General features: G+C 43.8%; 3 protein-coding genes across 3 annotated transcripts; 1 reads left to right on the top strand and 2 right to left on the bottom strand.

Moving 5' to 3' along the window:
- Window positions 1-84: 84 nt before the first annotated feature.
- On the bottom strand, window positions 85-21885 carry LOC126563809 (uncharacterized). The gene is made up of 4 exons (XM_050220557.1): window positions 21755-21885; window positions 21077-21547; window positions 2128-4618; window positions 85-1734 (listed from the first exon to the last, which is right to left on the bottom strand). The coding sequence occupies exons 1-4, from the start codon at window positions 21811-21813 to the stop codon at window positions 85-87; spliced, it is 4671 nt and encodes a 1556-aa protein (XP_050076514.1). The 5' UTR covers window positions 21814-21885.
- An 894-nt stretch (window positions 21886-22779) lies between these two features.
- LOC126560514 (calcium and integrin-binding protein 1-like) lies at window positions 22780-23694 on the top strand. Its single transcript, XM_050216473.1, is given in 5 exon segments — window positions 22780-22865; window positions 22944-23191; window positions 23256-23365; window positions 23427-23522; window positions 23635-23694. Coding segments are annotated over 5 exon segments (600 nt in total).
- Window positions 23695-23708: 14 nt separating this feature from the next.
- On the bottom strand, window positions 23709-24380 carry LOC126565564 (putative oligosaccharyltransferase complex subunit CG9662). The gene is made up of 2 exons (XM_050222755.1): window positions 24215-24380; window positions 23709-24137 (listed from the first exon to the last, which is right to left on the bottom strand). Exons 1-2 carry the CDS (start codon window positions 24351-24353, stop codon window positions 23827-23829), a joined length of 450 nt encoding a protein of 149 aa, XP_050078712.1. The 5' UTR covers window positions 24354-24380; the 3' UTR covers window positions 23709-23826.
- Window positions 24381-24747: the final 367 nt, after the last annotated feature.

Below are 24747 nucleotides of genomic sequence, written 5' to 3'. Positions count from 1 at the left end.
TAGCATGGAAAGGCTTTAGCGTCAGTCTATTTTTGAATTCATTTTTATGTGTAAAATATCGAGCGTAAGATTAATTATTTTTCCCTAGAACACCTTCCGGAACAATCGGCGTATACTGCCCCGGCTTGACTTTCGTTCCAGTGAACCATTTTCACCAGCAGCAATACCATTTACGGGCAGATCACCATTAAAGGAAACGGATAGCTTCACCGGTTCCTGTTCCACGGCTGGCTGCTTTGAACCATCGGTTGGGCTGGCTGATTTGGCTTTCCCTACCCTTTGGCGCTGTTTGCTGTCCGATGATAAAGCAGCAACCTCCTGACTAGATGAGGGCGTTGAGGAGGAAAGCACTTTGCTTTGCTCCGAGGACCACCAACGGTACCAACTGTCTTGCACATTTCGTCCACTACTTTCACTTAAACCGGCCGCATCTCCCGCACCGAGCTCTCTCAGTGCGGAACTGTTCGAACTACTGCTGCTATTACTGCTAGTGTTATTTTTACTGCTATTATTACTACTATTGTTACCATTGATAGATTTCTTAGATGAACGCCGCTTCGATCCTAAACTTGATCGTAACAGGGAACTTTTAAAAAATGCTGGCGACGATAGACGGCGCGAAGATTTGCTGGTTTGGGCCGGTTTCGATTCCAACCCATCCGTTGTGTCACCAGCGCTCGCTAGTAACTGCGGTGGCACACTACCGTTTCTACTGGGTGTCCCATTTACCATCCGCTCCATATCCGCGTTCGGCGTTATTCCAGCCTCCACCCCCATGGAAGTGTTCGAGCCAGGCATATACTCATCGTACGATAGATCGCTTGCCGTCGGAATGATAAACTCATCATTATCCTCCAGATACGGCAACTCATCGATACGACCACTATTTTCCTTCTCGGGCGTTCTCTGGCGCTCGCCATTTATCATCCCCATTCTCCAACGATGTTGCTGCTCCTGTGGTTCAATCATGGATATGGATCGCCTTGCCGGTTCGTGACTGCTCCCACCTATCATCGAAGGTGCGGACACTTTGCGGTGCTTTTGTTTTGATTTTTTCCTCTCCAAAGCAATCGGTTGCGCTGGCATCGGTTCCCCATCATCGATCAGCAGGTTTACGTACGTTCCACTTATATTGAGTGCCTCCTCACTTGGTCTCTTTTTACGTAACCGTGCCGGTGACATGCTTGTAGCGATCGTTGAAGATTCTGCAGTACCAATAATGATCCCCGAAGCACTACTCACCGTACCTCCGCTCACATCTACAACAGTACCACCTCCCGTCGGCATACCATCGATCGATTTTCTTCGCAACATACGGCCACGGATTGGTTTTGCATCCGACCCGACCTGTGCCAGCTCCCGATCAATGACGCACTGTGGTAGCGGAGCAGGTTGCTTGTCCAATTTGTGTCCATTCGAGAGCTGATGAACGCTGTTCGCAACCGACCGGACCATCGCGATCAGAATGAAGAGTGTTAATACGATAAACACCAACATCGCCAGAGCTATGTTGCGCCAATCGGTAGCGGTGGCCTGAAAGTTCTCCAGATCCTGCCGTAAGCGTTCGTTCACTTCCCGCAGCTTTGTTTCGCTGTCGGACATGCGGAGGTTCTGCTCTTGGATTTCGTGCAGTGTTTTGGCGTAGGAATGCTGCAACTCTTCTACCTGTTTCCGATAGCGACGGCTCAGCTCTTCCAGATACTGGCCCGACAGGCTCATATTTCGCTCTAGTGCCTAAAAAAGAGAGAGAGGTAGGACAATTAATAGATGGATTATTATAGGGCATCGATCCATACAACGGAACATTTGAATCATCCGGAGGAATATTTCAATTCGAACATTATTGCGCATTATTGCATGCTTCCAGTGGAAGTGCAAAAATCCACAATCCCTTAAAATTATTACACTGAGTGATACAAAGATTCCATTGAATGGAAGAAAAACCTGTATCAGCTCTCACACATGCGGAAATAAAGTAAAGTTACAACAAAGGCATAGAAAGATATTAACGCATGAACAAAGAGTTCCAAATTGACAGTTATTGTTTTACAAAACATCTTCATCTAATCGACTAAATTGTCGTTGTGACACATAATAGTAAATGATATGTGTGCACGCTTTCCTTACCTTTATTCGGTTGGATAATCGCAGAAAAACACTTTCCGGCTGGACCTTCTGATGTCCGACAGCAAATCCGGATGGCGCAGTAGCAGCAGCAGTCGGGCCTGTTGTAAATCCGCCACTCCCAGAAGGACCCGTTCCGGCCATTTCCGACGGCAGTCCATCGTCAATCGTTTCCCAATGGTGATTGTTGGCGTAGTCTTCTTTTTCGCGATGCTCTTGTTGGTGATCATGCTCTTTAGTTCCTTCTACTGTTGGTGGTGCTTCATCACGTTCTGTTGTTTCCGGTGCAGTAGTAGCAGTAGATGCCGGCGGTTCGGTAGCAATGTTGAACATGTTCACATCCTCTTTGGAATCATTTTCGGACAAAGTTGGCTCACTTTCACCGTCTGAAGCAGTTACCACAGTTTCTTTACCATCATTTTCCGTATCTTGCCCAAGTTGTTCTAATGTTCGTTCATTTTCATTGGTTTTTGGTGTAATATTAACATCGACGGCTAATTTTCCTGGCGTAGATGCTTGTTCCTCGTGTTGCTGATTAGCTAGATTTTTGGCACCATCATCATCACGCGCATTTTCAAATGAATTACCATTTTCATTCATTTTTACATCCGTTCCTTCCATTATTCTCTGCTCCTTTTCGATCCCATCGTGCTGTGACTTCGTTATGAGTTTCAGATCAAATGCCACAATATTGCACAGCCCGGCCACCAGCTCATCCGGCAACAGATTAAGCACACTGTAGCGCATATTTAGGCAAACCGTTGGTGACAGCATCTCGCTCTGGCCACCGTAACCACCCTCGCCCTGTTTCGATCGCGGTAAGTTAAATCCTAACACGTTGGCACATAGAAAATGCTGGGCGGAATCGAACGACCGTTCGATGCGCGCCACTCCTAGTAGACTAGTGAGAAGATTGTGTTTGCAATTCATCAAGGACTCAAGCCGAGCCCGAAAATGGTCGGTGCAGTTAACGCAACGTAACGTATAAGCTAGTGTAACACAGGGTGATGATGATGAAGATGTTGATGATGCTGCTGGCAGGTTCGTCGGTACACTTGTGACCGAAATGCTTCCTTCTCTTGACGGTGCCCGTTGCGTTGGGGTGCCTCCAATCACCGAATCGTTACTATCGTTCCCACTCTTACCGAGGGCTTCGGCGGCTTTCTTAACCATATTCATTACCACCTCACCGGCAGATTTTAGGATATTGTTCGGGTTCTTACCACCCTTTCGACCGATCGAGCCATCATGCCCAAGTTTCTCCAAAGATCCGTCTTCAAACAGCTTGCCTCCTTGAGATGCTATAGAGTTTTCCTCTGTAATGACTCTTCCTCCTTCTTCATTGATGCCTCCTTTACCCGTCTGCAACAGATTTTTACTCACTACACCGTTTCCCAATCCAACCAGCTCCTCGTCATCATCGTCATCTTCCGGCTGCAACGGTGTGTTGTCGGTTTCAAACGCTTCAAACTCCGACGTACCATAAACGCGAAATAGCGATACCGGACAGAAATGTTCCTGATTGTAGTGCGACAATATCTCTACCCGCACAAACTTCCCAAACAGATGCGGATGTAGCTGAAAGCTCTGCACATCTCTTTCATCCTTCGCCGTAAACTGTCCCACGTTGGCCCAATCACGTGTCGGAAATCGATTGCTCACCGAAACGCTGAATTCTTTAGGTGACGATGAAAACAGTTCAAAATTTGCCAGCTCAATCCGTTCCGCCTGTACCGGTTCGCACAGTTCCACCACGAACCAAATCTTACTCGTACACGGATTTAGCAGATATTCATCCTTCGGAGCAGTAAGTACCGAGCCCGTACTTTGCGCTTCCGGATTAGATGCTATAATCTTTGCCCCACACTCCGGTGCAGCATAATTCTTCGCCCGTAGCTTCATTGCGCCACCGCCCGCCTTACTACCGGCCGGTTTTGTGCCTTTCTTCATGGCGGAGGCATTCACGACCTCGCCCAACTTTTTCTCCGCTTCGGCCATTTGTTTTTGTGCCCACTCGCTAAACACTGGCATCGGGTTTTCTTCGGTTAGGTTCACCTCGAGCTGCTTTGGTGGCACAACGGCTACTGTATCGGACGCTGCGGGGTGTGCTTCAGCCGGTACGTCTTGTGCCGCCGAAGAATCACCCGGCGACGGCTGTTCAAGTGTCGATTCTGTTGAATCTTCAGCCGGATCCTTCGTTGGGATCATCACCAGTAACGGCTGTTCGTTCTCTTTAGCCTGTTCAACCGGGAGTTCTTCGACCGTACCATTATTTGGATCCTCGTCAACTGCAGCCGAAACATCAACCAACTGCTGATGGTGATCAGCATCGCGTAGTGGAACGGTTGTTTGCACAGTGTGTATATTGTTGTGCGACAGATTCTTTAGTGTTGCCTCCAAGTTTTCCTCCAACTTGCTCTCGATATTGTTCAGCTCATTGTGCTGATTGTCCACCAGGGTGATTATCGATGGTGGTCCTGGAATGTCTTGTAACCTAAAATGAAACGTAAAGGAAACGTATTAGACTAAATGCCAAGAGTCAGAAGAAATAAATACTAACAGTCTTATTATAATTAGAATATCAAACAAATTGTAGAAGATCATTTTCAAGAAGAAAATAATCTTTACTGACTTCAGGAAGGTTGATCGTTACACTGATCTCATACTGATCGAAGACTTCATTCCGACTGTTTCTCTATCACGCATTTCTAACGGTAATCGACTGTTCAGCAGATTTCAATGCCATCGTACGATAATCTCGGCTCCGTTCGTCAATAGGTGGCGTACCTCAACAAATTTCAGCTTGAGGGAGCCAGAGACATGCCCACCACTTGGTGCTCAACCATGCACCAAGAGCAAAACAAATCAAACGAAACAGAAAGCTGCTGCCTGCTGTGATGCACACACCATGCAAAGATCGCCCAGTCTGTAAACATGAGAGATGACACGTGATAAGCGAAACGAATATGGGTAGAGAGTTGACAATCTGCTCTTGTCGCCCCCACCAAGCGTGGTTGTGACGATTTTGTTGTTGTTTACAGGCGGTTACAACGATATCCTTCTCAAATATGGCATGCACCTAACCTTGACTATTCTCGGTTCCAAGTACACCACCATAGGAGAATCGGGCATCGAAACACGTACAAGATGACACTACCAATCGTGTAAGATGCTTGTGCAAAGTTTACTGTCCACTCGTTAACCCGCCTCGAGTAGAACGTTGTTTGGAAGAAAACTATTTTTAACTTCGTCAGCAAACGAACGAAAACTTCCTTCTACCATAATTACTATTGTTGGAGTGAAAAATGAATGGTTTACGCAATTGCAGACATGCCAGGGAAGTCAACATCCATCAGGCAGACATGACACCAAACTGATGATATTTAGATGTTGCACTGTATGGCGCATTTTTACGACACAAATATTTTGGGAATTAATGTTTACAGTGTTAGCATCTTCAAGATTACAAACTTGCATAACAAATTGTTTGATTATGGACATTGAATTTGGTCCAGTCTTATCACTGCTGTTGGTGGCCTTAAATGAATGCAATAAAAAAGCATGAACTGTACAGGAGCCTACTTTTTCGTATAAAATAACTAAATAAATTTATATCTCTAAAACATCACGTTTCTATTTATTTGCAACTTTTGTACGTGTTTTAAACCCGGCATTTAGCAGCAAAATAAATGCTTTAAAAGGTCAGAAACATATTTACAAACACAAGTATGAAATTCCTTCAAACCATGATTAAATTATAAGAATGTTTAATTTAGTTCAAACTTTGTAACATGGCTTTCTTAGGTGTTCAAACAAGTACGTAGTGATTTATTTTTTTTTTTATTTGAAAATTTATTTACGACGGTATGACGACGACTTATATATGTATGACGGATCTCCGCCATATTTTACCAGTATATTGTGTCGTCAAAGTGAAATGAAATTTTATAATTTTTCGCCACAAATCAATAAGATTTTCCATCTTAATTAAAATAATATCACCCAATATCACCTTTGATCATCTGAGAAATCAGTATTTTCTGTGTGTGTGATAGCCTCCGGAGAGTTCCATTTTAACGCTTTCTCTATCATATTTGTAAAATTATTAACTCATTTCTGTATCTTCCTGAAGGTAAAATATTTCCTAGTGATGAGAATTTCGTTCCGAACCCATTAAGGCTCGTTCCCATTTTTTTTTTTTCAATAGATAGATCGAACCTCGGTTCAAATAAAATCACAGGGTGTTCAATAAGTTCGAATACAACTTTTCATAGATTTGTAGCCATAGTCGATAGACTAACCGTTGCATGTGGTGTCGACTAACTGTCACTTACTTTGTAAACACTGTGCACGATGAAAGAGTATCGCGATCTTATAGTAAAATTGTTTGTGGGAGGTGAGCAACCCAGCGACATATTCCGGCGGTTGAAATCTCACGGAATGAAGCGGAATTTTATTTATACTACCTTCCACCGGTACCGGGAAACGGACTTGACCAAATGACCGTACATGATCAATCGACTGTGTTCGCCGACGTTGGCCAGCATCCCACCGCCCCAAATAAACATCCCACGGTTCCAGAATGCCGCATCGGTGATAGTTTTGAGGGGCCGTATCTATGTAGGCGTGGCAAGGTCCCACTGGGTTTTATCGAGAAAAACGTCAAAATTAACGCCGCGTACTACAAAAACGAGGATCTCTGCAGGAAGGATCCTTACATTTTCCAACAAGGCGCCGGCGTCCGGCCCACATCGCGAATATCTTCCAAGCTTGGTATCAGGAGAATTTGACGGCGTTTCTAGATAAGATGTCATGGCCTCCCAGTTCCCCAGATCTGAACCATCTTAATTACAATGCATGGTCATACATGCTGGCCAAGCAAAGCAAGTATCTGGGACGAAATGCCGTAATTCGCTTGCGAAACGTTTGAAGCTCGTGATAAAGTACAAAGGGGGGGGGGGGGGGGGGGGGGGATGATTCCTTCCACCTAATATGCCAAAAAGATAGTAAATAAACATGGCTTTAAGAAAAAATTGCTCGCAAAATAATATCTTCTGATTACATTATTTAAGCTCATTTTAAAGTGTATTCGAATATATTGAAAACCCAGTAGATGTTTTACACCAACATTTTCCTGTCCATTATAATGTTAAAACGTACATTCTTATCCTTATCCGTGTGTAAAGCTACATAATATTACAATGAAAGCTACATTAAAAGTAGCAACAAAAGGCATTGTTAACGCTTCTTCTATCTGGAATTTGTAAAATCAGGACAATCCCATCAGGATCGTTACACCGTAGTGAGGATTGAGTATACAACTACGTGTTATCAATAAGGCTAGTGAACCTCTGTAAAGGAAAGAAGTTCTTTAAGACATGATATTGTTGAGTGGACGAGAAGACTAGACTGGCAACTCCTTCACAGACACTGTGATGCTTTTCATTTTTTGTTGATTTAGGTTCACAGAAACTACATAGCGTAAGGTTCGTTCTGTTCCTTTCTGAAAGTAAACGAGTTCCGTTCCGTTCCGATAAAATGATACTCTTTCATCACTAGTGTTTACTTTCACTTATCAAAGAACAGTCTATAAAATATCATCACAACGATACACATCACGACGATTTGAGTAGGAGTATTACACAGCTACATAAAAAAAAACCCTTAATATAGCCTATTTAGCTTCAATTGTCTTAGCTCATTTCCACTCTCCCATCAGCACTTACCCATCGTGGTAGAGGTTCGAGATGGCCACAATCTGTGAGATCAGTGCAACCCAGCAGAAGGTCACCAGCACGGTAAGCTTACGCATTCTTCCGGCCCGTTCCGCAATCGCACCGACCAGCCACATCGAAAGCTGCCATTTGACGTAGCAGAACGCAACCAGATACAGATTCACCACCATGTAAACATCGATCGATAATGGTTCCAGAAGCATCCGACGACCCAGAGCACGGAGAACCAATGCCACCAGCTACTAACGTTCCGTTCCACTTTGCTGTTCGTGTGCTGGTGCGATACATAACCACCGATCACCACCGATCACAGTCATGAGACTTTCTTTCCTACAAAAAAAGGGTTAAAGAAGTCTCGTCTACGCCGATGATGATACGAGGATCACGATTTCGAGCGATGCTAAACCGCGAAAAGTGTTACGGATTGATAAAGAACGTGCACTATTTACGATCGAACGTCGGGGAGGAACTGAAGCTGCTGACGCAGCCAACCACTGTTACGGAACTGGCACTGAATGTTGGGTTTTATCAAACAAGAACAAAAAAGGCGTTGTCACCGTTGTCGTTGTCAGGCACTTTTACTGGAACTGAATTTTTAAACAGACAAATAACGCACAATGGTTGGTCATTATCCATGTGGAACTGAGGGGCAAATGAACCACGATTTGTCACACGACAGACACAGTTGGGTTTCTGAAACCCGGGCAGTGTGCTAACTAGCGGCAGAATGCATGCCAATATTTCGTTAAATGGGACCAAATTGTTTGCATAAATTGCGCGTATTGTACAACGTCGACTGACAACCGTACTGATACAAACGACTATTAAAAAAACCCGACCAGAATATTTGCGCAACATTTAACACCCGATAACGTCCTCTGATGGCAGCGAACGTTTTATAAATGCGATAAGCAATTTTTACTGGAAATTTTGTACAACCACTCTCCGTGCTGGGGGTGCAATTTTGAATACAACGTGGGCGTGCTACACGTGAACTGGGTGAAATACATCACGACAATAACCTCGCGAACGGTACATCTCCTCACACTCACACGGCGGCCCACACGTTCACGGCTTTCATCCGTATCTTTAAATCGCTCCGGAACCATTTTTCCGTATCTCCGTAGGATCGCTTTCAAGGTCCGCGGATTTTAATGAGCGGAACACACTTTCAAAAGTGTTTGCTAAGCGTGCTGTTGAGATGCACAATGCCGCCGCAACATGATGCTTTGCTGTTAACCACACTACAAAAAAGGCGGAAATATCGCTCACACTTAATGTGATACAATTGCAAAGATATTTTATTACACGTCTGTCACAATGGGACAGATTTTCGACACATTTTTTGGGTTTGGTTTTATGATAACTTGAAGCGCAGTGAGGATCGAGTTTCAAAGAACGCTAATTGTAAATATTATTTGCAGGCAGAATTGTGCAGATGATTGGGTTTATTAAAAAGTGGAAACAGTATTTAAAATACTTAAAATTTTGAATCAAAAAGAAATTATTACGAAATTGCGGGCAGTCCGGTGGTGAGTAGCGACAGTGGTACTGGTCTTCACACGCCAGATCCGGGGTTCAAATTCCATCCGAAGTTTTGTGCCTATACGTCTGCTTACTTGTCTAAACTAACTCATTTATTATATCCCAACTTTAAAAAACCATCCCAAACAAATAAAAAGTTCTGATATATATGTTGACTTAAAGGCTAAACAGCTATTTCTTTTCAGATCAAAATTTGCCAAGCTGTGCAAATACCATCCCATCAAAACTCTCAGGGTCCTTTGCTACCACCAAAGGCCTGCGTCAGGGAGATGGGCTCGCCTGTCTCCTATTAAGCATGGCGCTAGAGAGTTCCATACGTGACTCCGGGGTGGTGACTTCGGGAACCAGCTTTTATAAGTCAACCCAGCTACTGGCATACGCTGATGATATAGACATCATTGGTCTGCGGGTCTCCCAGGTAGCAGAGGCCTACCAAAGGATCGAGCAGGCGGCAGAAAACCTCGGGTTGCAGATTAACAAGGCAAAGACCGAATTGGTGGTGGCCCAACTAATGATACGGAATACGTGAGGTTGATGTTCGGATAGGTGACTCCAAGTTTGAAGTCGTCCAAAACTTCATCTATCTCTGGTCAAAAGTCAGCACCGAAAACAGCATAGAGACAGAGTTGTGCGCTAGGATGCTGGCCTAAAGCCTGAGGAAACATCTCACCTCAAAAAACCTGTCGCGACAGTCGAAGCTGGGAGTGTATCGTACCTTTATAGTCCCAGTACTCACATACGTCTCTGAGACATGGACCCTCTCCAAAACAAACGAAATCCTCTTAGCCACGTTCTAGAGGAAGATGCTTAGAACAATGTTGCTTGAGGACAATGGTGGAGCCGCTGCAACGACGAGCTGTACGAGCTGTATTACGACCTCACCGTCGTGCGGCGGATTAGGCTCGCCAGGCTCCGATGAGCTGGTCATGTTATACGCATGGCACCGGAAGACCCAGCTCAGAGAATCATTTTAGGCCGTCCACACGGACAGAGGAGGTGTGGTAGGCCCAGATTGAGGTGAGATGATGGCGTGGAATCATCCGCCATCAATGCCTGAATAATGGATTGGCGGACGACGGCGCGGGATTCTGCTGCGACAGGCCAAGACCGGCAAAGCGGTTGTAGCGCCTGATAAGTAAGTAAGTAAGTTTAAATCCCATCAGAACAAATTTAGGACCAATAGAAGGTATTGATGCGGTGTCCGGTGACCGAGACGAAAGCGTTACCGGTCTTCAGACGGCATTATCGGAGGTAAAATCTCATCTGAACCATTCCTTAATAATAGTGAAGATTGACTGTCCAACTACGTGGTATTCCTAGAGCAGCACCCAGAGTATACTAACTTCTACTGAGTAAATCAAATCTAAAATTGTGCTATTATTTATGGTAATTATCGTAAAGACGTGTTATTTTAGCAATACAGCCAGGCCTCAAAGAAAAAAAACGTAATATTTTTTTATACCCCGAGGTAATTTTTAACTTGCAAACACAAAAAAAAAACATGTGACAAAAAAGGCAAGATCTAAAACGCAGCATAAGAGTGTAAACAATTCAAACTTTTTTGCACACCCAACCCCGATCATAAGCATCCAACATGGCCGCTGCTAACACATATCTTTCTGATCATATTCTTCCCACGGTCAGCATGATTCGGTCACTCGTTTAGAACAAAATGAATTAATTGTTTCCTTGTATATATCTTGTAGAGACATGTGTATCATATGAAGCGCTTTGTGTTGGTATCTCATTTTCAAACTCAATGAGGCACGCCATTCACAAAAACACAGTTGGCAAATGAGCAACTGTGCAACTATTATTTCTGTTGTGATTAGATCAGTTCAAGTCATCTCAAATCTGATGCCAAGATTTTGTAGATTTTGATGTTGAGTAGTAACAAAACAAAGAATAAGTGGTGACAGCATGAATGAATTTATTATACTGCTTTTAGACCTGTACTGCTTCATCCCAACCTTTAACAGATTTTTCTAGAACATTGAAACATCGATTTATTGCAGGTACAAAATGGTAATAAAATGACCTTCTCTCAGTTACTATTCTGATAACGAATATCTTCAATTTCCTAGCGAGCAATTACTACTATTGCAAGCACCCCACATAACAAACACCAAACAAAACGAAACCCCGATTGCGATAATCGAAATAGCGAGCGTCTACGAAGCGCATCCCGATTTGTCCACGTCATCTGTTGTTTACCGTAAGCGCCACCGTATACTACAAGGGTGGGGAGAGAGAGAATGGTAGGGTTGGAAAGCGACTCTACCAACCAACAGCCCACACACCACACAATCAGCTGAAACTTACAGCACAGACACAGCCACAGCAATTCCGGTCGTATGGCGTTGCACAGTTCAGTGTGACCGAGTTGCGAGAACTGTAAATCATCGTCAGAGACGTGAATTGCCAGTGTGAAGGTTTAAATTCCTCGCGTACAAAGCTGATAACCGAGGGGGATGGGTCGTACAATGATGCGGGGACATACCTAACGGGGTATGGCGTACAAATTTGCCTGAGTCGGGGCAATTTCTTTGAAGATTTGATAAGAATTGCACAGATCTTGTACTTCGTTTTGTTAGTCCGTGCCAAGATTTAAATTTACAAACACGAAAATCGTCATCGAGATCGCGAATTGAATAATCGAACTTGATGGTTATTGATAGTTGCCTTGTAAGGAAAGGGGAAGAACCACCCAGTCGACGTCATCTTCGTCTAGAAGCATCCTCATTCACCCAGGGCGAACTAAAGCTGCAAACATTAAAATACAGTTCTTATCAGCAGCTCTGTATACGAACTTCATTTGCGAGATTTCATTAGAATTCCACACACGGAGACGAGGAAACCCTGTCCGCTTTGATTACACTTCCAAAACTAAAGCCAAACCGAACGCAAGTCTCTTCTACAAAACCATCGAAACTCGCTTAGATTGTTGGCTCAAAATTTCAAGCAATACATTTGCGACGCCATTCGGTGATCTTCAGGGCCATCCGTACCTCGGTCGGTCGCCATTGTGGAGCCAGCCGTACGCTGCAAAGTCCGTCCCGCTTTGTTATTCGTCTCGTCTACTATGGTCTCCACCACGATCGATATATAGGATCGATTAGTTCCGTCGGATTCAATGCCAAGAGCAAAAAGGGTCACAAGTGCTGAGAAGGGTGTACAATGCAAGCGTAGATAGGGTAGAAAATAGACACTCAAATGGCCTGCGGAACAACCACCCTTTGGGCACATTAAATATGCAAAAGCAGTAGTTGCGAAGCACACTTTGTAGATTAGAGGGCTATTAAAAGGGTTTTTGTATTGTCAGCGTTGCCAGCGAAGTGACAGAGGGAACAGTGGAACGTATGTCTAGATAATTGTACAATGTCCATCATCTCATGGATGTGCACAACACGTTGCCTTTAGATCGGGACGACTGCTCTAGTTTTATCAAAATAAAATCGCAATTCATTAACGCAAATAGTCTATCTTTATATCAACACTTTCTTGGAGCAGCTATCAAAACTTCAATAAATAAAGCTCATTCCTCAAGGCTAGTCCAACACACCAAGAATTAAACACATTTTTTAATCCAAAATGAACGTACTTCTCTGTCCATATCAAACAGCTCGATACCTTTTACTCTACCTTCAGCATGTTCCAACGAGCAAAACCAGGCATATGGTGAATGTTCTACCAAGTCCCGAACGCAGCAGACTTCTAAAGTCACCCAAGAAAATGTCACCAAGTGTGTAACAGTGAACAAACACCTGCCAACAATGTCCAAAGGACCGGTTTTGAATGCGCGCTCTCAACGATAGCTTGCCTTTTACTGAATTTTGCATTCCAGAGGTCACGAAGCCTTCCAGAGCGCGAATCGAGGGTAAAAATTTACATTGCAAACCACCCCAAAACTCTAGCTCGTCCGATTGCTGCATCGAGCTCGATTACTCAATAGCTCCAGCGGCAAAACGCTCCTCCTGCTGCCACGAAAACGAAAACTCCCAAGTCGCAACACAATTTTGTCATCTTTCTACAAGACCTCAACAAGCATGCTTTCACTTTCCCTGGGTGCGTTTTCTCTGTTTCTATTACCGAAAACAAAAAAGTGCAGCTAATTGGCTAACTGGAGCACTGAGCATTAACCGAGGCATAAAAATGGATGCTGCCTTTTTTGGGGTTTTTTCGTTTTCTGCGTGCGTCCGAACCTGGGATCTGGACCCGGCCTGTGAGCCGTATCGAACGTCGCATTGCGTCAGAAAATCTGGTGAAACCGTTCGTGATGGAGACGTGAAGTATGCACGAGTCAAAACACGTTCCAGTGCCGGCTCCACGTGTGGTGCAGCTGGAGATTACGCGAACTGGAAAAGGAATGTCTTTTTCTTTTTAAAACTGGAGCGCACCCATTGAATGCTTTCTCCTGGGGTTGCAAAATGCCGGAACACCGCAAAACTAATCTGCGAAAGATACTTTAATTTGAACGGTTGAATAAAAGCGGTTGGAGAGTCGTAGCCTACGACGAACTATTACTTAAAAGCGTATCATAATGAAGAAAGAGTGATAAGGCGGTTAGAAATAAATTAAATCTTTTCTACTTTCCAAACTATCCTAATTTAGCTCCATGGTGACTTAATGTGATGTCAAACCCCATTATATCAAATTTCAACACAGCAGGAAAGGACCCCCAAACAAACCATAACCTCCCACTGGAGCAATGACCAAGCACACCAGAGAGTAAATAAAACACATCACACCACTTGTTTTCATTATTTCCATTCAGTGTCTGGCATCCGATTGCTTCCGACGCCCTCGCATAGTGATTACACTCTTTCACACTACGACCACTAATGTAATGTGTGTGTGTTTAGCAATAAGAAGCATTGAGGCCAACATGAAACTTCCATTTCGTATGGTCAAACCGGGGAGATTAAAATAACAGCAGGACGCGGCGCCAGAACCTTTTCTCGTCGCACATGTTCCCTTCTATTTCTCTGCTATCACAGCGTGGTTGACGAAACTTCACGCACGAATTGCGATGGATGGATGCTAAGTGGTGTGGAGCAGTCTGGTTGCAAATCAACACTTTTCGCAAAATATGTGGACATCCAGTTTGCACATTGCAGGCAAAAGTGTTGCTAATGCGCCACACATCATCCAACAACTGGAAGAATGTAGACGTCTATTGGCCCAGAATTGTGAGATAAAAAAGTGTTTAAGCTATTCTGTAAAAAGTCAATCTATATTAGGAGAATTCCATCATTCTTGGCTTAACGACCTACTAGGTCACGCTGGTCATCGAATGGCTTGCTAGACTTTCTGTTACCACGTAGTTGGATGGTGTCAGTCCTCACTACGAGGGAAGGGTTTGGATAGAATTTGAAACCAGGCCCTGCCGTGTGAAGGCACCGCTGTCGCCTCACCATTGAAAATAATCTTCATCTTGGGCTAGGGCTCCACGTTGCCATCCGTGAAGTCATCCAAACAATTTACTCTCACACATTGCCGCAGCATTCTTGCCAACACACACAAACACCGTGATCTGACGAGTGACAAGTCTTTATTCCACTCAATTGCCTGCGATGATGATTTAAAGTGAATGAAACCACAGTAAGATATCTCGCTCCACAACCCTTGTAGACACTTCTTTGTACATAATTAACTTGTGTTCACACACTCTTTAGCAGATTAGATGCCTTTTTTACACTACGATGCACTAGAAACTGGTTCCCGTAAAGAACCTCACTCGAGGAACAGTTATCCCGACATTTATGCTAGATTGAGCCACTTGGGCACCGATACAGACACATCAGCACTACAGAAAATGCACTACAACAGATCGCTCCCCTAGAGCGGGTTCTTGCTTACGGAGCATTGGAATGAATCACCAAGAATGAATGCATTTTATGCTATGCCACAGCATAAGAAGCAACCACCGCAACACTTCACAATGCTTTTCTTTTTAAATGGTGTGGAATGCAGCTGCGAAACATCACGGTCAATGTCGATGATGCTGGGTTATGTATCTGGTTGGATTGGACACCACCACTCGGTTTCTTTGGTTCGCACCCAAACACCGGTACTGTGTGACATAATATCGACCCGGCATTTATTCGCAAACTGCCCCACAGTATCCCGCACCACCTTTTTGGGATGCAGAATTGCTGTCCGAGACTTGGCAATTTTACTCCACTTTTAGCGACATTTTCGAATATGAAAGGGTAGCAAGCAAGAGCAAACTATCTCTTCGCCGTCCCCCGCAGACCTTTGATAAGGCGGTGAGGACAAATATGTAGTATTCCTCCACAAGCACGAGCAGCGCAACACCGAAACCTCACGAAACCGAACGAATGAACAACTCAATTGACACTGAACGAACCACCAGCGTCAGTAAAACCGCAACAGCGCGCCAACGGAAAATTGGACGACGACCATGAAGGGTGCGAGAGCGCCTGCTGCACATGCCTACCCCGCTTGTTGATTTCCTTTCCCTTTGCTAATCATGCCGACGATGGCGCCCGGCTAAAGTTTCATAGTCGTCGTGGTCGTCGACGTCGTCCGTGCGACACCCAAAAGAGCCAACAGCAACCGAGTACACTTGACGCTCCGACATGGAGGACCGGGTATGGAGATGTACGCTGCGGATGCTTGTGTTGCAAACGTCATCATTTTGCTCTCTCGGTTGATCTGCTCATTGCTCACGGTTTAGAAAAAATATAAACCCCTTTCGCTGGAGTTTTGTCCCGCACCGATTGAACATGAAACAGTTATGCTAACTTACGCTGCAATTAGGGTCGATGCATTTCTTGTGAACATTTTTGTGAGTTGTAAGTTGCTCATATACAAGGTATAGCATTAGAGGTTCTCTCGGCTTCTCTTTCTCTCTCTCTCTTTAAAAAAAAGTGACGTGGACGAATATGGTCTCAACGCTGCAGTTCAGAGGGAAGGTTTGTTGTGCCTACGCACATGCGAAGGAAGTATTTAGCTGCGGTTATGGCGATACAACCGGTTCGCTGAGAGGAAGTACCCTATTTGGTGTTTCTGTGAAGGCTACCAGTAGATGGAGGTTCTTACATGTTCCAGCTGTTTAAATCATAGCCGCTCAGTACACAGGTCAAACACCGTACATGTTTAAAGAAATAGTCAAGTTTTGGTACAACAAAGTCATACTAACAATTCAGACTAAGAAATTAATTGGTAATTAAAATAAAACAGAAAATTGAGTCAGAAAATGATAGTCTATTCAAATCCATCGAATAATAGTGAAAATAATAGTTACAGTGTAATAATCGCTACAAATAACTACAAATTTGTTCGACTCTTACCAACAAGAAGTATTTATCAACAATACTGTCACCCTTGCTTAACCGGGCCTTCAGTAATTAGCTGCCAACGTGGCAAAGATTTCAGTGAAAATAAATGTTCTGCTGTGAATTGTTCAATTCTTTCTACACCTGCGTATTGGAACTGGACCTGGAAATTAATGAGGAGTGCAAACGTTGCGAACCCACTGCAAGGAAATTCTACTCCAAAACCATTGTTACAATATTGTAAATCCGCAATAAGCAACTAATCCTACTACTGCTACACCTGGACATACAGTCGCTACTCACCGTTGGATACAAAATGCTGATTATGCTGAGGTATGTTTGGTGTGCCTTCCGGTACGCAACATATCTCTCCATTTGACAGCCATTTTTCGAAGTGATTCCCAAAATCGACTAGTTAGTCACTATCGTAGATCCTTGGATCTGACCCTTTTGGATCATTGTTTTAGAGGTATGAAATTACATCGATAAAGCATGAAGAATAGGATTCTGTAAAGCGATTTTAACAGATTGGTAGGATGTGTCCTACTATTTTCCAACAGTTTCGCGTAAGAATAAAACTTAAAGTACGAATATATCTTCTGTTGCAATCCTTCAATTGTTTTGTCCATTACAGCTCAATCGTTAGAGCTTCAAATCATTGATAAATAACTCTAAAATATAACCTTTTTGAAAATATACCGTATAAAAGATGACGCGTAGTTGTGTGGATCATTAGGACAGAAGAGTCATTGGATGATCAATTGTGAAGATTATGCTATACCTTAAGCATGGCAAAATATTGCAGTATCGGATCGGACCGAATTATGGAACACCTGCAGCAGTACGGATTCTCTGGGAAGCTGGTACGGCTGCTAAAGGCCGCTATGGACGAGGTGCAGTGCAAGGTGAGAATCTGTCGGAATCGTTTGAATCTCACCGGGGTCTGAGGCAAGGAAACGGACTCTCCTGTTTGTTGTTCAACATCGCTCTGGAGGGTGTCATGCAAAGCGCAGGCTTCGACATCATCGGACGGACAACTGCGGCGGAGTGCGAGGCGTACACCCAACTGAAACGCGAGGCCAATAGAAGGATGGATTGAGGATCAATGCGACGAAGACAAAATACCTGCTTGCCGGAGGCTCTGACCGTGATAGAGCCCAACTCGGAAGCAGAGTATCAGTTGACGGCGACGATCTCGAGGTGGTAGAAGAGTTCTGCTACCTTGGTACGATCGTAACTTCGGACAACAACGTAAGCAGCGAAATCCGAAGGCGCATTGTTCAGGGGAATCGTATCTACTACGGACTCCACAAACTCCTGCGAGTTTTAAGACTTCAACAACACACGAAATGCACGATTTTCCGCAACTTGATACGTCCGGTAATCCTCTACGGGTACGAGTCTTGGACTATGCTGATGGAGAAAGCCATTTCACACGCCATTTTCGAACGGCGAGTGCTAAGGACTATCTTTGGCGGTGTGTGCGAGCAGGGCGTGTGGCGAAGGAGAATGAACCACAAGCTAGCTGAGCTGTTTGGCGGTGCTGATATCCTGACCGTAGTCAAAGCCGGAAGGATACGTTGGCTGGGGCACGTGATGAGGATGCCGGACTCATGCCCCATCAAGAAGGTGTTAGTCAGCGCCCCGTTCGGCATGAGGCGTAGAGGAGCACAGCGACCTCGTTGGCTGGATCCAGTGGAGTATAACCTGTCGGAGATCGGATGCAGCCGTGGACCGCACCGAGTTTCCTGCAAACTGATTGGAGACCTGACCATGTCGACGCGACGTGCTCAATCCTGAGCAGGCCAAGAAGAAGAAAAAGAAGACTTGGATCTTGGATTCGAGTCTCACTTGGGCCGCGCGTCCCTTCGCAAGCAGTAAGAGGGATGAAAGTTTTTCGTTTACAAAAACAGTTTTCGTAGTAGTTAAAATAAAACATATTCAATCATACATCAACATTATCCGTGCCTCATTTTCGTCACTCCCTCTCTTTTGCCACCTAATCAACTGAACTATAGTTCGTCACGCGACGATAAACGTCAGATATTCGATGCCTACCCCATGCCTTCGCACCAATCATAAAGAAAGAGGGGACTAACCAGCCGACCGTCGCCTCATTTCGCACAAGACGTCACAACTCAGCCCTGCTTTGTCCAAACCTGTCGCCACCTCAAAAAACTTACCTGTAACGAACAGTAGTGACTCGCGTCCGTTAACCTTCCCGGGCACCGGTAACCTCTAAAATGCAAAACACTGCAAACAACGGACCACCATCACGCGGAAGCGTCACATGTGCAACGTCACGGTTTGCACGATAAAGATACTCCCGCTGGAAACGTTGCATAAAATGATGGCACGGTTTTTGTCAAGGTGCGATAAAAAGAATGGCATGTATTTACACTCCCTTGCTGAACGTTTGGATGTTTATTTCTGCTCCAGTTTTAAGCCACTTGGCAACGACCTTGGCTTAAAAAAGGTGTCACCCTTTATTAGGCAAAATATTTAAAACAGGAAAGTTGCTGCGCTTAGTGAGCATTTTGTACATATTCTACTTACTACTACTTGAAAAATATCGCTCTCTTCTTTCAAACAAATGTTAGTAAGATTAGATTATTTAATGCACAAAATTATTGGAGCAAAAAAAAACATTACCAAAAGCACTTTCCTTCTACACTCCAGCAAACACTAACAAACGATTATTACATAAATCGAGCTATCTCTTTACCCTGGTACGTCTACCTCTCCGTTCATTATAAAAATTTATGATCCATCCAAATTGCAACTCCAACAAAGTTTAACACCAAATGTGAATTTATTTTAGGCGCGTGTAAATAAAATTTGAAATTGCAAAACGTATTACAAGCGGAGAATAGAGGAAGATAGAAGGAGCTAGAGTAAACACACAACCAGTCTTAAATAATTAATACGTAGGCGTTTCGTATTTTGCCGTCAATCGACTTCTTCACGATCGTCTCTCTCTATTTATTTGCTGCTGATCGTGTGGTGAAGTAAAGACATTCCATTTTCTTTTTCTTTTAACGGTGTCATTTAACGATTTGGAATGTAACAACAACCGTACGTAACACCCGTGTTGCATGCCAAGGTCGGTTCGGTTTCGATCCTCTTCCCGCACAGCTTGTACGCTGCGTTCAGTGCACCATGAAATGCACCTCTGCCAGTGGAGGCGCTTTTGTTGTTATACTTTAACATTACACTTTCACCGATCGAGATTTGTGATGATGTGAAGAGCGTTAATGTAAGTTTGTGCAATTTGTATACGTTCCATCAAGCGGAAAAAGCCTTTTTTTAATTACTTCCGATAGCACAATTTTCCACTAGCTTTACAAACAACCTTGTGGTACAATATTCCACAAAGAGACTAGGTTTCTTATCACAAGAAAACGGCTAATGCCTTTACAAGGCGAGCCACAAGAAGCCACACTTGTGTGGTATTATTCCTTCGAAGGAAAAGCGTCGTAAAGTGGCAACGCATAGACCACCACACCGTACATGTTAAGACCACGTGATTGCGCGCAAGGTTATTCATAAAACTAATATTGCAACACGTGTGTAATGGCACGTGTGTAGAAAAGAGAAACCGTGCCAGCTGACCTTCACGTGAAGAATTATGAATTTTTGACATTTTAACAGAAGAAAGTACACCAGAGATGAAGTGGTTTGAAATAGCGCAAGTAATTGATGTATCGTCTCGATTAGAAAAGGACAAAATGCTGTTTAGACTAGAGATAGTCGGTTGGGAATTGGATCCCAAAATTGATTCTGAAATCTGAATTAGCTCCGGAATATGAATTGGATAGGGAATCAGAAGTCGCTTCGGAATTGGAATCGGTTATGAAATTAATTCTAGAAATTTCAAACAACTCTAAGAAACGGAACAAATTCAACGCATCGTATTATGTTCTTGAGTTGATTCCGAATTAGATTTTGGAATTATTTTAGGAATCGGTTTCGATATATGTAAGTGTACGAAATTGGTTCCGTAATCGGTTCCGGTATTGGTTTCAGAATCCAAATGATTCCAAAATCGGAATCGCAATCAGAACCGATTGCGAGTGCCCATTACTAGTCTCGATCCATTCGATCGTGTCTTTCTTTGGCATTTGAAAAGGTAAACCATTTGAACCAAAAAAAATCGTATGTAGGTTGATCATTTGCCATCTAATTGAGATGCGACACTCTGCGCATCAATCGAACATCTTCTCACTTGTTTGTTACAGCCCTTCCCAGCCTTATCAGACGTCTGACAAAGCGTGTCTTATCATCTAAAAGGCAATGCACAGCCGGATGTACGATTGTCTTTAATGCTCTAAAACAAGTCAAAATAGAGAATGGGAGTCAATTTACACTTACCCACTGTTGGTGACGCCAACATTTTTGGAGATGGTGTCTAAAAATATCACATCCTTAAGATCGGGTGGTTCCTCCTGCTGCTGCTGCTGATGGGTTGGCTTCTCCGTCAAGATATCTTTCTTAAGCGTATTTTTACCCGTTTTACCTCGGGATGGCTTTTTAAGCGGTCGCACCTTAAGTGTATGCCCTTGTGCACCTGTCGGATCGATTCCATGCTCAGGTGAACTGGTTTTAGTCCTTAAATGGCTGGATGATGGTTCGATCCCGCTGGATATTACTCGCTTGTAGGAAGCCACATTCGAACCTTTGTCTGCACCGTTTGGAGGCGTATTGGAACCAACTGTACCGGACTGTACCGGGTGATGTTGACCATGGGGAGCCGCTTCGTGCGATCTGACACCGTGCTGCTGCAGCTGATCGTCACCAGTTGGCTTCAGCGTCTCTGAGGCCACTATGATGAACAGCGTGCAACTGTAAAGTGGACAGGACAATAAAAAAAAAAATTAATACGATCATCCGTACACTTATCGTGGCTGCCATGGCAACCGGCGCGGTAGGGAACAAACCCCGTACGTGTGGGAGCGTTCTTTCCGCTGACGATTGCATCATAAGCCCGACACCACCGTGTAGTATCAAAGGACGCGAAGGCCATTGACTCTCGCCGGAAACGGAACTTACCTGGACACGAGCGATACCAGTAACAGCGTGCAGTAGGTGTAGCATAAGCTAGGTTTCATTATTCTACTATCCTAGAACACATCGACAAACTATTGGCGTGCGGAAAAAGGTAAAGAAAACCACGCACAGACACGCACACACATACACAAACCTAAGCCCTACTCGGCGCCCACTTTTAGGACACTACGCACTGGATGTGGGTTCGAAAGGGACACACAAAAGCACACTAATGCTTTTCCTTTTTTTGATGTGGAAATTTGTCGTCGTACAAACAAATTTCCCAACAAATCACACTTTCTCACACAGCACCCCCCGACACAACACGCAATTCCGCACACATTAATTCACGTATTCACACAGGGTGTAAAGCATTCTTCGCTACTGTTGTTGGGCTCTGGTTTCGATCGAGATTTATACACCGCTTGGCATCCGATTGGGGGAGGAAATTAAACATTAACACTAGGCATTTACTAGAGCAAAGAAACACACCGAAGTAAACTCTTCTTTTCTATAAAAATGCAAACTGTCATCGAGTCGTGGGGAGAACATTTGTCTCTCTGCGCGCGGGTCGTGTTTTTTTTTTTGTTGCCGAACTTCTCTCGCTATCTCTTTCGGTTCGGTTTGCTCAAAATGACAGTTCAGTTTGTCGGTTGCTGACAAATTCAAATGGTTGTTTGTGGGACCATTTTTGCGTGGAATGTTTGCATAAAAATGTACTAGAGAAAATTAAATTTTGCATTGTAAAGAGCATAATTTGAAAATAGTATTAAGAAGCAGTAAAAAGATTCAACAAATAAATCTATTTTCAACGTAGGAATTGAATGTTGTTTTATAAACGGCCCAACACACAAAATTTCAAATGTCAAAAAACGGTTGCCGTTCCCTGGCCTTTTGTTTGTCATTTTAATAAACACAAATATTTTCTCTTGTGCAAACTTTGGTTCGTAACAATAATTTCTTTGTACAAATTCTAGCCCACGTTCGTTCCAACTTTTCGCATCCTTTATCAGTTCATCAATATAGCAATGGGACAGGTAAAGAGTCAGTTTAGTGAAGATGAGCTTCAGGATTATGAAGATTTGACATACTTTACGAAGAAAGAAATTTTGTAGTAAGTATCCACCCCTTCTTCTACAAAATCATATAATTTCTTCCCTCTATTAACATCTATTTCTATCATTTCTACTAGCGCACACAAGAAGTTTAAGAATCTCGCCCCTGAGAAAGTGGGACACAACAAGAATGCGAAGCTATCGATGAGCAAAGTTCTGGAGTATCCAGAACTGAAGGCCAATCCCTTCGGAGACAGAATCTGCAAGGTGTTTAGCTCGAGCAACGACGGCGATATAACGTTCGAAGATTTTCTTGACATGATGTCCGTGTTTTCGGATGCTGCACCGAAATCGGTGAAGGCTGAGCACGCCTTCCGCATCTATGGTAAAGAGGGTTTTGCGACTGGTGATGGTTACGATGATTAAAACAAGGCGTTCGTTCGTTGCAGATTTTGATGGAGACGATATGATCGGTAGGAACGATCTGAAGCAAGTCATTCAACGACTGGTGGATTACAATTCCGATCTTGGGCATAGCGATATTGATCAGCTCATCAATGTAAGAGATGAGGTGTTCCTGAAGTGTTTCCTGTTCACTAATCATACCCAATTCGTTTTAGAACATCCTCGAAGAAGCTGATTTAGATGATGATGGTGCACTGTCGTTTGCTGAATTTGAGCACATTATCGACAAATCGTCTGATTTCATAAAGTGAGTATATGACGCTGTTTTGACTGCCGTTTCTTGTTCTTCAGATCAAATATTGTTGCTTCTTTCAGCTCCTTCCGTATTCGACTGTAACCTGTCGCTACAATACTTCCTTCCAGCACAAGCACGCACATTACTCAAACAAATGTTCGAATGTACTACTAGCGCGAAACATATAGTGCAACTCGTGATGTAATTTAAGTATATGTAAACGCACAATTTCATAATAAAATTGTATTTGTATCGTTTTGAATAGAGGTACGCTTAAACGCCTATTACTCGAAGCCGTAAAATGGTGTAGAAGCGTGGCTCTAAGGCTGCAGGTATCCCGGCAGCTTCATTCGCATGAAAATCCACGTCGTAATGAACGACACGACGATAAAGATGAAGCCCATGGCGATCAGCAGAATTTTGTTCAGCTTCGGTTTGCCGGGTGTGTGCGTTTGATCCATAATGATAAATCCAAGGCCACCGATCGTGAACAGGAAGCTGCTGGCCAGTCCTTCCATAATGTACTGACCGTTCACACGGTACGGCATGAACGCTACAGGCCGTGAATGGCCGTGCTCGTCTGTGGTCGATCCTACGCTCGGTGGCTCAACGATCACATCGTAAATTATACCTTCGAAAAAAGTAAATAAGGACTAATTTTAGTAAAACCCACAAGTCTGCAGAATACACACGACCCGACATACAAACCTCCGGTGACCAGGAAGTAAGAGAGCAGTACGAATGAGAAAACCGTCATTGCTGAGGGTTGCTGGAACCAGGAGGGCCGCTTTAGTTTCAAGTTCGGCACTTCGAACAGAAAGAATGGTAAACTGTACAGAGCTTCCATTATTCCTAGCGAATTAGTTTTCGGGTTGTATTTTCTTGTCTACTGCTGAGTTGTTGATACGGCAATTTTTTTTTTTTTTTTGTTAAACACCCCTTTTATGATGCTGTCATGAATGTCAAGCGTTTTGACAGCAACGTCACATGTCAACATTAGTGTATATTTATACGATGCAACTACAGTCAGTACTTTGATGCTGGTTCTTTGAAAATTCAAAAAAATAAGTAATTGCAGTAATAGGAAACGCTATTCCTCCATTACCCTGTGTAGGTAGCTTATCCATGCGCCAGGTTCTCGAAAAGCGATCCCAGAGCGACAAAAATTCCTCAATCGCTCGTGACAACCTGAAATTCTCGTTTTGAAACCTCCCGTGGCACGCAGCCTTAAGTCGTTTTAT

Source organism: Anopheles maculipalpis, chromosome 3RL (assembly GCF_943734695.1).
Source record: "Anopheles maculipalpis chromosome 3RL, idAnoMacuDA_375_x, whole genome shotgun sequence".
Classification (NCBI taxonomy): domain Eukaryota; kingdom Metazoa; phylum Arthropoda; class Insecta; order Diptera; family Culicidae; genus Anopheles; species Anopheles maculipalpis.
Note: the sequence above shows the minus strand (reverse complement) of the source record. Positions and strands in the feature narration are given on the sequence as shown.

What these genes read in the sequence shown, in the direction of transcription:
- LOC126565564 (XM_050222755.1), bottom strand. Translation starts at nt 24,353, where the DNA reads ATGGAAGCTCTGTACAGTTTACCATTCTTTCTGTTCGAAGTGCCGAAC. An exon ending in TTACTTCCTGGTCACCGGAG is followed by an intron (nt 24,138 to 24,214) that starts GTTTGTATGTCG and finishes CTTTTTTCGAAG; the next exon opens with GTATAATTTACGATGTGATC.
- LOC126563809 (XM_050220557.1), bottom strand. Translation starts at nt 21,813, where the DNA reads ATGAAACCTAGCTTATGCTACACCTACTGCACGCTGTTACTGGTATCG. An exon ending in CTGGTATCGCTCGTGTCCAG is followed by an intron (nt 21,548 to 21,754) that starts GTAAGTTCCGTT and finishes TCCACTTTACAG; the next exon opens with TTGCACGCTGTTCATCATAG. An exon ending in GATTATCCAACCGAATAAAG is followed by an intron (nt 1,735 to 2,127) that starts GTAAGGAAAGCG and finishes TCTCTTTTTTAG; the next exon opens with GCACTAGAGCGAAATATGAG.